Source organism: Diadema setosum, chromosome 15, assembly GCF_964275005.1.
Source record: "Diadema setosum chromosome 15, eeDiaSeto1, whole genome shotgun sequence".
NCBI lineage: Eukaryota > Metazoa > Echinodermata > Echinoidea > Diadematoida > Diadematidae > Diadema > Diadema setosum.
The window spans coordinates 20,836,887-20,853,632 of NC_092699.1; the positions used below are offsets into that span (position 1 = coordinate 20,836,887).

General features: G+C 37.3%; 1 protein-coding gene across 1 annotated transcript in view; it reads left to right on the plus strand.

The window, feature by feature from the left end:
* LOC140239075 (uncharacterized) overlaps positions 1-16,746 on the plus strand; it is a 63,577-nt gene that overhangs the window by 16,231 nt on the left and 30,600 nt on the right. Inside the window, exon 7 of the mRNA XM_072318972.1 lies at positions 14,428-14,604. Coding sequence (XP_072175073.1) covers positions 14,428-14,604 — 177 coding nt within the window. The remainder of the gene's footprint in view (positions 1-14,427; positions 14,605-16,746) is intronic.

The window sequence follows — 16,746 nt, forward strand, 5'->3', positions numbered from 1 at the left end:
TAATCTATGCATGCCTTCTTCTTTTGTTCTGCTTCCTGAAGCCCCAACTCATGCATTCTTATGGTGACTCTGCCATGTCATCATCCTTGTTCAGTGCAATTTGTTCTAAATTTTGAAAATATTCTTATTCTTCATCCCAGTTATCACAAATTCTGAAACTCTGTCCTCAGCATAAATGAGTTATAGTTCTTCAAATGTAAAAATCTGAAAATCATCCGGAGGTCTCCTTTAAAGATAATATAAAGTTTTGGTATTACCTCAAAAGTTTCCCTGAATTTCCTTGTCTTAGTTTGTGTTTCAGGTTAAAGTACCTGTCATATAACTAACACTGTGAGACTTACTCGCCCCAAAGTGCTCTCATGTCTTAGTAATCATGCAATAATGGTTTCGTACCAGAGCCGCCGCCATACGGCGGCGAGGTAGTACATGTATTGTGCGAAACCATTATTGCATGATAACTGCGACCAGCAGCGTGCAGCCCCATACGCATACCGAGTAGCTAACTGCGACCAGCAGCCCCATACGCATAGCGTAATGGGGCTTCGCATTGTAGCTTACAGGATCATGACAGATTTAGTATCGCAGGTAAATATCAACCTAAAATCCAAAAAATTCTTCAATTTGAAGACTTACCAATAAGTTGAAGTCTTGAAAACAGGCTTCACGCAACGTTTGGTTCTGCCAATAGTCCCTTTCTGTTCGAATTGATGACTGAATGTGACTCGGTCGAGTGGACCTTGGGAGAGCTACGCTGAATGCTAACGGCCAGCGCATGCGCACACAAACATCTTATCCGTTCGTGGATTTGAAATTTGTTCGCATGTGATGTGTGCGTATGCGCTGGCCGTAGTAATCAGTGTATGTAGCTCTCCCAAGGTCCTCTCGACAGAGTCACATTCAGTCATCAATTCGAACAGAAAGGGACTATTGGCAGAACCAAACATTGTCCGAAGCCTGTTTTCAAGACTTCAACTGAATTGGTTAGTCTTCAAATTGAAGAATTTTTTGGATTTTAAGTTGATATTTACCCGCGATACTAAATCTGTCATGATCCTGAATGCTACAATGCGAAGCCTCATTACGCTATGCGTATGGGGCTGCTGGTCGCTATGTGTATGGGGCTGCTGGTCGCAGTTAATTGCATGATTACTATAAGAAATGAGAGCACTTTGGGGCGAGTAAGTCTCACAGTGTTAGTTATTTGAAAGGTAATTTAACCTGAAACACGGAAATTCAGGGAAACTTTTGAGGTACCAAAACTTTTTATGCCTCCGCCACGAAGTGGTGCCGGAGGCATTATGTTTTCGGGTTGTCCGTCCGTCCGTCCGTCCGTCCGTAATGAATTTTGTGGACAAGGTAACTATCGAAACCTGTTGAGGTATCCTAATGAAACTTGGCATGTATGTGTATTAGGGGGTGAAGTTGTGCCTATCAACTTTTGGGTGCACATGCTCAAGGTCAAAGGTCAAAAGGTCAAGATCAAATACATAAAATTTCACTATTTCCACCATATCTATTGAATGCCTGAAGAGATTTTCTTGAAACTTAGTGTATACATGTATTACCCAATTAAGATTCTCTGGTGAAAGTTTGGGTCATGAGGTCAAAGGTCAAAGGTCAAAAGGTCAGGGTCAAATACATAAAATTTCACTATTTCCACCATATCTATTGAATGCCTGAAGATATTTTCTTGAAACTTAGTGTATACATGTATTACCCAATTAAGATTTTCTGGTGAAAGTTTGGGTCATGAGGTCAAAGGTCAAAAGGTCAAGTAAAAATATCAAAACTTCTTTTTTTTCTCCATGCCTTGGAAAATTGTTCAAGGTATCTTCATGGAACATAGTATATACATGTACTGACTGGAAGTGATTATCTAGAGAATGTAGGGTTCATGGGATCAAAGGTCAGGGGTCAAAGGTCAAGTGCAAGACTTCAAAATTTTACTATTACCCTCATATTTATGCAATGCCAGCAGGGTTATTTTTTTACACTTGGTGTATGCGTGTGTAACCTAATAGAAATTCTCTGGAAAGTTTTTTTTTTTCTTTTTGCCTCATAGGTCAAAAGGTCAAAGATCAAGTGAAAGTGCTGAACTAACTTTTTCCTCCATATCTCGGAAGTGGCTCAAGTTACCTTGAAACTTAGTACATATTATGCATGTTCTACCTGAAAGTAATTATCCATCGCAAAACACTTTCCATGGGTTGTAAATAATTCAAACAAGATTTGGAACATGATACAGGTCGTACAGAGCAAACAACACCCCCATTGCAAAGCAATTCAAATGAAATGTGGCACATATACTGATCTTGTGCAAGACTCCTCTTTTTTTTTCTATAGTGAAGGGCAAGAAGCGCATTGGTGGAGTGACAACACAAGTATTACATTGTATGACCAAACACTGATATGATATATGATATATGATGAAAGTATAATCAAGTATTTAAAATATCTGAAACTGAGACATAATAGTTTTCATAGAAATGGGGATTCAGTTTTCAACATTTTACAAGATGATTGGAAACCATTTATATGAATTATCAAAGAGCATACAATTCTAAGACTAGAGGAGTTCAAAGTTTATTTGATGAGGATCCAATTTGAAATGGCTGAGATATCAAAAAACGAACAAATACAAAGTAAAATGAAGTGGTCCTAATAAAACAGATGACCCGCCTTTTCAGCATCCTCGCCAAAAAATGAAGTACGCGTGGCGGAAAAGTGCCATCAGGTAGTTTGACATATTTACGCGTGGTGGCTCAAACTGAACACATGGTCGGGTCGTCGGGGGAAGAAACGGTGCTTACACACCGACATGCGCGTGCGCGAGAGAGAAGCATGCAAAAAAAAAAGGGAAATGGACAAAATTGGTGCGACATCGCGCTGTCGCAAAAGTGTCCGAAAACGCAAAAGTGTCCGAAATCATCCCTCCGTTTGTAACAGATCATATGCATTGTTGATACTTATCACATAACTAAAGTGTATGGTTGCATCGCATTATATCCTTTCGTTTATTCATTTATTTTTTTCAAGATCATGCCATTTTGAAGATGTACACAGGGGGAGGAAATGAAGAAGAGAAAGAAGAAAAATAATGAAACTCGCGAAGCGGCATTGCACTATCAATGCTGCATTTGTGAAATGACTTCGGGAGTCAGGAATTATCCTTTCTTTTTTCGACAAAATTATCGATATTTATCACGTTACTAAAGTTTAAGTTTGCCGTTCCATTTAATCCTTTCTTTGCATTTTTGTCTTAATTTCAAGAATCGCGCAATTTACAAAGTTAAAAAAAGAAAATACCGGTGAAACTAATGGCAGCGACATCGCACTATCAACGCTGCGTTTAACTTACTTTGTGCCGCTGAAAGTGTGACTTGAAGTCTCCAAAATTATATTTTCTTTTATGACAATAATTATTTTATTAAGAAATCTGATATATCTTTTAATCATTTTTCCAGCATTGCCAACCCATGAAATGACATGTACAACTCATCAGCTTTCAGAATATGTAAAGAAAACGGGGGTCACTGTCCATCCTGAGGAGTAAAATCGGATTTAAAATTGGCTGTTTTTTGGCATAGCTGCACTGTATATCGCCATTGACACACGCGCACGGAATTTCAACTTTGACGCGCCCGTATGACGTCATATTGAGTTGGATTGACTTGAAACTTGGTAGAAATATTCCTTGACAGTTCAGACATACGATCCAAGTGAAAAAAAGACGGGAAATTTCTATTGCATATGAGCTGTGCGTGCATATGTGCGCGCGCGTACGTGTCCGTCCAATTTTTTCAATTTTTTGAAAAATGCTCCAAATGGGCTGAAACGTGTGCAAAAAAAAAAAAAATTGAGCTCGAATATGAGTAGAAAGAGCTTGACTTGAACTATATGAGACGTACATTTCATTGAAAAATATAGAAATATATAGAAATATGTGGCCAGTAGAGTGCAGACAAATGACCCCCAAAACTAAAAAATTTTGTGGATAAAGATGGAACAAGTGAGGACATTGCCACAGTAAAGATATAGGTGGCTCGATTTTTGAATAACAACTTTCATATCAAATCTAAATAAAATCTGTCAAAAAACAGCCTACTACGTATATGCCATACTCACGACCCAATCCAAAATATTACCTTAGACCTTATAAAAGACAATAATTGAGGCAGCATCACAAAAGTATATAGGGGTTCAGATTTAATTAGATAAACCTCTTTATACAAACTGAATAAAATCATCAAAAAATGTGGCTAGTAGAATGCACATGAGTGTGTATGAAGAGAGAATCACATTTTTTATATATTCATGTATTGTAAATGCCAAATAAATACATAGATACAAAATAAATTAATAAATGAATAAATAAATACATAAATAATAATAATAATAATAATAATAATAATAATAATAATAATATGTGAGGGCACCACAAAATTAATGGCAGCTAGATTTTTAAATGATACATCTTGATACCAAATTTGAATAGAATTCATCAAGAAATGTGGTCAGTACTGGGACGTATGGGACATTCAGAGGCTTTTATGACCTGAAAAATAGCGTAAATGGCCTTTGATCATATTAAACTTTATCATGGTGATTGATATTTAGGAGAAGTATAATCATGTAAAAAATTGAGAAAAATGACCTTGACAATTATATTCTAGAAGAGAAAATATGTGCCGTTACGTATGGGACCACAAAAATTGTGTTTTTTTGAACAATTTTTTCAACCTCAAAACTCTCTGAAAGTATTTCATTCTACAACTTGTAACTCACTGTGATGAAAGTCACAACACTCATGATTATCAGAGGTAAGTTTCAAGTCATGGGGCAAAAAGCACTAATTACAGGTTCTAACAAGGAAAAGTAGAAATTACGCGGTGCATAATATATGTCCCCGCCGGAAGTAGCATTTTGTAGCCAATGTACAATACAGGTCAAAAATCAAGGTCAAAGGTCAAAGAAGTCAAAGGTCAAAATTCTGTGTAGAAGTTTTGAAGCCCTCACCTAGTGCCATCACATAAAGCATACGGAATTGAAATCGGGTTGGAAATGGCAAAGGAGTAGCATTTTGTAGCAAAATGTACAATATAGGTCAAAAATCAAGGTCAAAGGTCAAAATTCTGTGTAGAAGTTTTGAAGCCCTCACCTAGTGCCATCACATAAAGCAAACGGAATCTAAATCAGGTTAGAAATGGCGAAGGAGTAGCATTTTGTAGCCAATGTACAATATACAATTTGTAGGTCAAAAATCAAGGTCAAAGAAGTCAAAGGTCAAAATTCTGCGTGTAAGTTTTGAAGCCCTCACCTAGTGCCATCACATAAAGCAAACAGAATCGAAATCGGGTTAGAAATGGCGAAGGAGTAGCATTTTGAAGCAAAATGTACAATATAGGTCAAAGGTCAAGGTCAAAGGTCACAACTGAAATTCTGTGTAAAAGTATCAAAGCTCCCATGTAGTGCTATCATATAAAGCAAACAGAATCAAAATTGGCTCATAAATGACAGAGAAGTAGCAAATTGAACATTTTAATCACACACGGATGCACACACAGACGGACGGACGGACACACGGACACACACACGTACGGAGCCCGTTTTATAGTCCCCTGCTCGAACTCGTTCGGCGGGGACAATTAAAGACAGATATGACGTGTTACGTATGGGACACTTTTCCCGCATTCGTTTAGTGTGTGGAGAACCATGTTTAAGGATATTTTGCATAATTATTGAAGTAAAATCAGTTGAAACTACTCAAATACTGATCCAGATTGTCAAGGGAACAATATTCCCCATATATTTACCATCATTATCATATTTGATCATATTTTACAATTCTTATGACCGACCTGAGTATGCATGCCCTTTGTCCCCCATTCATTTAGTGTGTGGAAAACCATGTTTATGGGTATTTTGCATAATTATTGAAGTAGAATCAGTTGAAATTACTCAAATACTAATCCAGATTGTCAAGGGAATCAATATTCCCCAAATATTTACCGTCATAATCATATTGAATCATATTCTATATTTTCATGACCAACCTGAGTATGTATACCCTGTATTTTTATCAGGATAGTTACTACTAAAAAAATAAATAGTAAAGTGTTTACTTCCATTGATGAAGGGCAGTTTGCCATTCAGTTTCAATAAAAAACAACTTGACACAAGAATTATTAATTGTAATAAATATGCAATACCTGCTGCGTGGAACCCCAGTGATCGAGTAGATATATGATGTCTGTCTAGCAATCAGGTGGTTGATTCGAGTCACACCTCAGTATGTATACACATGATTTTTGTTGTGGCTACTACCAAAAACTGAATAGCTGAATAACTGAGATATCAAGAAACGTGGTGTCCTAATAAAAGGTGCTACGTCCTCGCCAGGCGTTTTACACGCCCGCCACGCATAAATTGTGGCATCCAATTTTGCGCCACGTGTAAATTGTGGCAACCAATTTTGCCATGCGTAAATTTGGACTGCCACGCGTAATTTTCAGAATTGCCATGCTTTCTTTTGCGCCATGCCCAAGTTTTTTGTTTATCTTTCTTCCCCTTTTTGTCATTTTTCCCTTTTAAAAATATATTTTGCGGTTTCCTTCGAACGCATTCTCGACAGTTACTTGCTCTGCGCTCGCTTCTTGAGGCAAGGTCGTTGATCGTGTGCGACTTACTGCATCCAACGTGGTCCATTATTGATTCCACTTAAGGCTAGCGAACAAATTAAGAAATCCCAACAACCTCCCCGACACCACAGAAACTACAAAAATAACACACAGCACACTGAGGTGGCTGCGATCAAACTTCCTTCGAACATACTGCAGCGAAGCGGTGAAATCGCTGTTACGAAAACGTGAAAAGTGTGAATTACTTTTAGATACCTACGAAATATAAAGAGAACGAATAAAGTAATATCAATCAAAGAAATCCTACCAAATGAGAGGTGTGAAAAACGACAAAAATAAAGCAGTAAACCGAAGTTCGCAGCGCCGAACGCCACGCGAAAATAAATACAGTGAAACTCGGTATGACAAGATCCTTGCAACGAAGACAATTTGTTCTTTTTATTAGTAGTCAATAAACAATACAACACAACGGAAATTAATAAATTGGGACCTGAGAAAGTAGTTTGTTATAATTTATCAAGTATTTTGTTATACAACGGTGTATCAGATCTCCTTAGGCCAAGATCTATAGACCATCTATATTGAGTTTCCACGATACACGGGAAATAAAGTTCAAAAGCCTTTCACCTGCAGTGCACATCGACACGTGAACATAAATCACACAACAATAATAAAGACTTCCTTTATTTTTGCACCAAAGTGTCTTCTTACTTATTTCACTGAATATTTTCCGAATGTCCCATCCAAAATATGCACCAGATCGTTGATGAATTTCTACTTCACAGCGACGCATAATTATGCAGCGCTGATGGTTGCAGATAATAATAATAATAGTGAGACTCGTGTAAAGCGCACATATCTACCTAAAAAAGATACTCAAGGCGCTATAGAACAGAGTACACATTGTGTCACGTTACAACAGTATCACAGAAAATAATAAGACAATAAACCAACAAACAATAGGCCTACATGTATATATGTACACATACTATACAAACAGGTATTCAATATTGTCAATTTAAATTGAAAATATATGTCTTGAGATTCTTTTTGAAACCATCAGTGGAAGATGCTTCTCTAAGAGATTTTGGTAGGCCATTCCATAGTTTTGGGCCCATATATGAAAAAGCCTGATCCCCCCAATAATGCTTGATTTGAGGTACCTATAATTTTAGCGAGTTTGATGAATGGAGATTACATGGTGGTTGGTGAAGATGAAGAGTATTTTGAAAGTAGACAGGGGCAAATTTGTGCAATGTACGGTAAACAAGAAGAAGAATCTTGAAGTTAATACGTTTTTCTACAGGAAGCCAGCGTAGGGACCGAAGTATTGGGGTAGCATGCACAGTTTTCTTCTTGAAAGTAAGTAATCTAGCGGCACAATTCTGAAGACGTTGCAGTTTACTGAGTTCTTTTTGTGGAAGGCTGCAAAACAGAGAATTGCAGAAATCTAGACGAGACGAAATAAAAGCATGCATCAGTTTTTCTGCTGCTGATCTAGTTAAATATCTCCGAATTGAGCCAGGTTACGCAAATGAAATCTTACAGATTGGGATACATATGAAATGTGGTCTTTGAACGTCAGATTTGCATCATAAACAACACCAAGATTACGAACTTTGTTCGAAGGCTTGATATTACTATTGCCAATTCTAACATAACATGTATCAGAATTCACTTTAGACAACATCTGTTTGGATCCTATCAGAATATATTCTGACTTACTGTCATTAAATTTAAGACCATTTCTTTCCATCCATGCCTCAACATCATCAATACATAATTCCAATCGTTTTACAGATTCAGAGAGTTCAGTCCTGGTTGGTGAAAAAGATACAAATATTTGTATATCATCTGCATAACAGTGATACTGAATGTCGTGTCTTTCAAAAGTGTGTCTAATCCTGGAAAGATATAGTGAGGATAGAAGTGGTCCACCTACAGACCCTTGCGGGACACCGCAAGTAAGTGCAGCCGGATCAGAGTTACTGTCATTGATCTTAACATATTGTGAACGGCTGGTAAGGTAAGATTGAAACCGCTCTAATGCAAGTCCTGTGACACCAACAGATCTGAGAGTCTGGGTGAGAATGGAATGGTCAACAGTATCAAAAGCTGCCGACATATCAAGTAAAACAACTGCAGTGATATTCCCAGCATCCATCTGTCTCAAACATTGATCAGTTAGGTCAGTAAGTAATGTCTCTACACTATGATCAGGGCGATATGCTGATTGGTGGCTATCAAGAAAATCATTCTCCTGCAAGTAGTCTCGTAGGCGTGAAAAGGAAACACGTTCCATAACTTTGCTAACAAATGGCAGGTTTGAAATTGGTCGATAATTGTTTAACATGTTCTTATCTCAATGAGGTCTTTTGAGGGTTGGAAATATCACCGCTGTTTTCAATTCATTTGGCACAACACCTGCTGCAAAACTGCCATTTATTATGCTCGTAATGGCAGGGGCAGTCACTGATACACATTTTTTTATCAGATCCGTACAAAAAGGGTCTAATTCACATGACTTATTTGGAGACTTCATAATCATATTCTTAACCTCAGTTACAGAGATTGGATTTAGTGAGTCTAATTTTGAAGTACTTGCAACTTCAGCTTCACTTTTAACCACACGGACAAATGGTAAAAATAAGCGTATATTCGCTATCTTATTGACGAAAAGCCAATTAAATTGGTTAGCCAATTCTTTGTCAGAATCATGCTCAGGTAGAGGCAGAGCTACCAAGTCTCACGCATTCTGAGTGAGACTCAAGCATTTAGGGGCTGTCTCACGATCTCACGCATGGCACCCATTTTTCTCACGCATCGGGCGAAGTCTGCAATTTGGGCCTATAATAAGGAGCATAGCTCAAAGGATTAAAGTGATAGTTACAATTGAAGGTATATTTTCCTTTTGTCTTTCAAAATAAGTAAAAAATAGTCACTTAAGTAAGCACCTGATCGCACCATTAGAGCTAAAAATTGAAAAAGCTCCCTACCGTGAGAGGCCACAGGGGGAAAAAACCCTCCCACACCCTCACTCACGTGCACATTCGCTCGCCGAGATGCCGAGTCACGAAAATCTCACTCACAAAAATGTTTTGAACTTGGCATCCCTGTAGAGGGGATTTCTGTTTTCTGCCAAGAAGCTTGTTTACAACCTGAAAGAGTTTCTTTGTGTCTTTTCCACAGTCATTAACTTGTTTAGAGTGATAGTCAGTTTTCGCTTTCCTGAGTAGTGATGGGACATACTGACGTTGTTTACAATAAAACTGCCTATCAATCTCTAACAACAATTTCCTCCCTTTTCTTTCTAATTGCCTTCGACGCAGTTTCGCACTTGCAATTTCATCATTGTACCATTGAGTGTTTGGGCGAAGGGCAATACAGCGCTTCTGGATAGGGGCGTACTTGTCCAGAACCGTCGACAAAGTAGAGTTATAATTGCTGATAGCTTTTTCAACATTTTCAGCACTTGAGCAAATAAAAGGAAGGGATTCCATCATCGGATCTTCACGCAGCATACCAATGTTGATTGATCGCACTTTCCGGGTTGATATCATTTTCTTGTACGAGATTTTGACAGGAGTGTTGATTTCACACATTTTGGCAGCGTGGTCAGAGATGCCCTCACAGACCCTGATATTTTGCACAGTTGTCACATCATCTTGCCTTGTCATGAGCAAATCAAGTATATGCCCTCAGGAATGGGTGGCTTCTTGTATATGCTGCTGAAGATTATGACTAGCCATCACATCTGTGAACTTCTTGGTATTAGGCGAAGGCAGATCCATCTGAATGCTGAAATCACCTGATACTATGAGGTCACTTGTCTCTGACTCTGCGATCAATTCGTTCCACTCATACTTTCTTCTTTTTAATCACTTTCTTGCTTTTACTTTTCTGCTAAATTTCGCGATTCTTGAATTATAAAATAAAATGAACTCTAAGTCACATTCTCAGCGACACAAGGAAGCTAAAACGCAGCTTTCATAACGGGATACTGGGCTTCTATTATCTTGTTGCACCAATATTTTCTTCTTTTTTCCTTTTTCTTAAAATCAGTGTAATCCTTGAAATTAAAAAAAAAAGAAACGCAAAAGAAATTATGAAAGCGATGCAAACCCTCACTTTATTAAATGATAAGTATCCACAATATTGTCATAAAAGAATAGATAATTTCGGATATATCTTTATAGTCACATTTAGTGCGATGCCGCTGACTCTGCGCTCAGTTCGTTCCACTAATACTTTCTTCTTTAAATCTTTTTCTTGCTGTTGTTTTTTCTTCTGAATTGTGCAACTCTTAACATAGAAAAAAAAAAAACGCAAAAGAAATTATATCAATGCGATTGAAATATATGCTTTAGTTATGTGATGAATATCAACAATCATGTCATGAAAGAAAAGAATTTCGGACACTTGAGTCACTTCACAGAGACTAAATGCAGCGTTGATAGAGCATGGATGCCACTTCATTACGATAGTTGCACTATTTTTTTCTTCTTCATCTCCGTTTTCTTTCCACATTCTTCTAAATAGCTTGATTTTTGAAGAAGAGAAAAAAAATGAGAAAGGAAATAGTGCAACGATGCAAAACTTCACTTTAGTTACATGAACAACAATTATGTCATTGTATGATGAAAGAAATTATAATATCAGACACTGGAAATCACATTTTCACTACCGCAAAGTAAAGCTATAAATGCAGCTTTGATACTGCGATGCCGTTCTGTTATAGTTGGATCAATACTTTCTTCTTTTTCTTTTCTTTTTCAAAACTTTTTCCTTTGCTTATTTTTTTCTTCTTAATCGTGTGAGACTTGAAATAGAAAAAGAAAAGCAAATTTTTTTCTTCTTAATCGTGTGAGACTTGAAATAGAAAAAGAAACGCAAAAAAAATAAAGGATGAAAGCGATGCAAACTTTCACTTCATTATGTGACAAGTATCAACAATATTGCATTAAAGAAAAGATAATTACGAAGACTTTTAGTCACATTTTCAGCAACGCAAAGTTAAACGCAGCTTTTATGGCGGGTTGATGCTTCATTATAGTTGCACCAACTATAACTCCACTATTGTCATAAAAGAAAAGATGATTTCGCAGACTATAAGTCACATTTTCAGCGACGCAGAGCTAAGCTAAACGCAGCGGTGTAGTGCGATAGCGCTCCATTAGTTCTACCAATATTTCCTTCCTTTTTTCTTTGCTTATTTGTTTTCAAAATAATGTGATTCTCAAAATAAAAAAGACACAAAAGAAAGTATAAAAAGCAATGCAGACCCACACTTTATTAAAAGTATTCACTTATAAGTAAGTAAATTTTCAAAATGACGTCATCAAATTTCAAGTTCACTCGAGCGTATCTCACTTATCCTTTGCCGATTTTCACCCAGATTTCAGTATGTTGTAGCTTATTAAATGCTCTTTTACAAGTGTAATATCAAAATTTTGATTTGATGACGGCATCAAATCGTAAAAATGAATTGAAAGTAACCTTGTCAAATTTGACCAGTTTACGTGTTATCTCTATGGGAGTGCAGTTTTTCTGGAAATGAAAATTGACATGACTATTCTTATCGAGCTCTAGCTCACTTATCCTTTGGTGAATTTTTCCCAGATTTTAATATGTTGTAGCTGAGACTTTGGGCTGTTGTGAGTGTGCCTTCTGTTTTTTCATACAACGTCAAGATCACGTCGAAAAACTTGGTTGAAATTGGCACTTGGCTTCGACGTAGCGTCATTTTGCTTAATACACAGAGCCTATGGGGGATGAAATAGGTCATTGCATAGCGCATCGGACTTGTAATCTAAAGGTCCCAGGTTCGAGGCTCACCCCTGGCAATTCTTTTGCTTTTTTTTAAAACACTTTTTTCTTCTTTTTCTTTAGTTAGTCTTATTCTCCCTTCCTAACTTTATCTTTTTCTGATTTTTTTATGCTTCTCCTTCAAATTTCTGTACAATACCTTAACTTTTTCTTTATTTTTCTTTCTTTCTTCCACTTTCTGTGCAATAGATCAAGAACAACAAGTCATATCAACCCCATATTTTGCACATGTTTAGTTCATGTCACGAACATCATTTCATAAAATAACTACTCCCTCCGACACCATCTTGGGTAGGTAAATTAGGGTTAAAGGTCAAAAGTGTTTAATCCTGTATCTTGGTAAATACACGTCCTATCTTTCCTGCATTTGCACACGTAAGGGACATGTTGCAAGAATCATTTCACAAAATAGCAACTTTTTGCTCAGATGCCATCTTGGCTGTGTAAAGTGGGGTCAAAGGTCAAATATACTTCATTCTGTAATCTCATTAGTGTATTTGGTATCACCGTCATATTTTGCACACACGTGGACCTCGATAGATGAATCATTTTGTAAAATAATGATGCTTTGGTCGGACACCATTTTGGCTGTGCAACTGAGGTATTATCTCTATGGGAGTACATTTTTTCTGGAAATGAAAAATGACATTACTGGCTTTATCAAGCACTAGCTAATTAATCCTTCAGTGAATTTCTCACAGATTTTAATGTGTAGTAGATGAAACTTTGGGCTATCTTTCATGTGATCCATATTCTTACTGGAAGTCGGGATTATGTCCAAAGACCTGGTTGAAATTGATGCTTAACTTCAATGTCGGGAGATATGTCTTTCTTTCGGTGACTTTCTTTGCAATAGCTCAAGAAAAACATGAACTTTCACCCCCCCCCCCACATTTTGCACATGCTTAGTCCATGTCATGCACATCATTTCATAAAATAAGAATTACTTCATCAGACACCGTCTTTTGTAGGTACATTAGGGTCAAAGGTCATAAATGTTTCTTCGTCCTGTATCTTGGCAACTACTTGTCCTATCTTTGCCATGTTTTGCACACGTATAGATGGTGTCGCAAGAATCATTTCACAAAATAACCACTTTTTGCTCAGATGCCATCTTGGGTGTGCAAAGTGGTGTCAAAGGTCAAATATACTTCATTCTGTATCTTCGTTAATAGTGTATACAGATTTTGGTACCAAAGATGGCAGATCTGACTCCATTTTCTAAATGAGAATCCAAACATCACACGGCCAATGTCCCTAAACACAGATGAAACCTGCATGGTCATGCCTATTGGGATCAGGACTCAAATCATTGATTTCCGAATAGATCGGATCACCCAATTTGTCAGTGTTGACAAATTCCAAGTCTAGTTTGTTTTTTTTTTGTTTTTTTTTTGTGTGTGTGTGTGTAATGCTGTATCTTTATGTTGTAAGCATTATTATTCATTGCTTTTGTTTCATATAGTAGAATCTCTTTTTCTCTTTCACTTGAGCACAGAAGAATATCCATATATGTTTTGCACTTTATGAGTTGATATATTATCATTTTTTATTATTAGTCTGGTCATAGACCTTTGTTATCTTGATTGCAGAATCATTAGAAGCCTCAAAATGATAATTGATCCTTCTTTGGCAACAGAATCTAGATTATTAAAGAAATGTTTCTTGTAACATTTTCCTAAGGTAACATTTTCTTAATTTTGTACAGAGTTAATGAACTTTACCAACTTCATCCTGTCTTTCTGCAAGATTGGATAGGCAGTAAAGTTCAGAGGTACCAATTTAATGAAAAAATGAGTATACACACTTTTTGCCGCAAGATTCCCTGAGGACTTGATGGGTTAAATGTTTGTATGTGGCTAACTTGTGACAGATCCAACAGGATGACAGCCGTTTAAGGAGTAGTATGAATCTCATCAATACACTCCATACATGCTTGTTCCTTTTCTGCTGCTTTATTCAGACGTTTAGCAGGCACCCAGGGGGAAATCAGGGTAGGGCCAAGTCATCAAGCGGTACTTCCAGACATCAGGCCCAAGCAACCACCAGGCAAAGGGACTAACATGGAATTTGAGGAACTGAGCTGGAAGCCAGAGATTCTGAATGATGTAGATCTCAAGATGTACCTTCAGGCTGCAAGGTAAGCTTTGCCTATCATAAGTTAGAGTGGTCCTGTGGTATGAAGGATTGAGTTTTTCTCTAGAACTCATAAAATATTACAGGGATGCTTTACATACCTGACTAAAGTATGTATATAAAAGCAAAAGGCAATCTTCAAGGTATGGAGAAAAAGTGTATTGTCAGCTTGGAACAGTAATTTACATTTTAACCTGACCCTTGACCTTTGACCTCCTGGCCCTAAAATTCCCAAGATAATCCGTGTAAGACAGTAAATGGATATGTAGGCCCTTTTAAGATTCATGATGATACCTTGAGCCATTTCCAAGATATAGAGAAAATGGTACAATTTTTGCATTTTACTTGACCTATGACCCCATGACCCAAAACTTTCCCAAAGAATCTCTATCTCATAATGGTCACACACGTGTATACCTTCAAACATTGCATAGATATGGGGGAAATATTAAAGAGATCTTGACTGTATGACCTTTAACCTTTGACTTTGACTGTATGACCATTACCCAAAAAAGTCCCAAGAGAATCACTGTCAGGCAGTGTATACATGGATGTGTACTGAATTTCATGAAGATACTTTCAGCCTTTTCTGAGATACATGGAGGAAAAAATGAAATTTTAGCATTTTCACTTGACCTTTGACCTTTAACCCCATGACTCAAATCTTTCTCTCCAGAATCTTTATCTGGTAATACATGTATACACTAAGTTTCAAGAAGATACCTTCAGACATTGCATGGATATGGGGGGAATAGTGAAAATTTCAATAATTTGAACTTGACCTTTTACCTTGAAGATGTGCGCCCAAAAGTTGATAGGCACAACTCTGTCCACTCATACATGTATGTCCCAAGTTTCATTAGGATACCTCAAATACGTAAAGGTGAAAAATAGTAGTTTCACTTACAATGCCAGTAGTGGCCCATTTTTGCAGTGGGTTTGTAAGAACAAAAAAGTGGAGGAGCTCCATAGGTCAAAATTAAAGATTTTAATCTCTTGTGCATTTTACACAATCAGATTTTCACCAGCCTTAGCAACAATCAGGGTACCAGGGACAGATTTCTGTAAAATTTTGAAGATACTCTTTGACCAGATCAAAAAGTATACTCCCACAAGTTGTACTGTATGTAGAATTAGTTTGAAGTAGAATATGTTTTGTTTTTGTTTTGTTTTTTCATAGTAGCGGCAGCAGTGATGGCTTAATCTGGCTCCCAGGCAGTAACATGATGGGGAGAGTGCAAATTGATTTCTTCAAACTACATTAGATCAGATTGGCAGAAATTATCTTTAGGGCAAGGTACAGACTTTCCAAAAGGTTCACATAGTCCCCATGGAGGCCATAGGACAGGACTACTGAGACGTGAAACATAGCAAGTGTAATTCATCACCTCTCTATCTAGCAGAACAAATTGCATAGTGTGTATGTACAGTTATTGGTAAATGTTATGACAATTTAACTATTTGTTAGGCTTTGGAAGAGGTAGCTACAGTGTATTTAACCCTAATCCCACCTGGTTTTTATGCCTCCGCCACAAAGTGGTGCCGGAGGCATTATGTTTTCGGGTTGTCCGTCCGTCCGTCCGTCCGTCCGTCCTTCCGTCCGTCCGTCCGTCCGTCCTTCTGTCCGTCCGTAATGAATTTTGTGGACAAGGTAACTATCGAAACCTGTTGAGGTATCCTAATGAAACTTGGCATGTATGTGTATTAGGGGGTGAAATTGTGCCTATCAACTTTTGGGTGCACATGCTCAAGGTCAAAGGTCAAAAGGTCAAGGTCAAATACATAAAATTTCACTATTTCCACCATATCTATTGAATGCCTGAAGATATTTTCTTGAAACTTAGTGTATACATGTATTACCCGATTAAGATTCTCTGGTGAAAGTTTGGGTCATGAGGTCAAAGGTCAAAGGTCAAAAGGTCAGGGTCAAATACATAAAATTCCACTATTTCCACCATATCTATTGAATGCCTGAAGAGATTTTCTTGAAACTTAGTGTATACATGTATTACCCAATTAAGATTCTCTGGTGACAGTTTGGGTCATGAGGTCAAAGGTCAAAGGTCAAAAGGTCAAGTAAAAATATTAAAACTTCTTTTTTTTTCTCCATACCTTGGAAAATTTTTCAAGGTATCTTCATGGAACA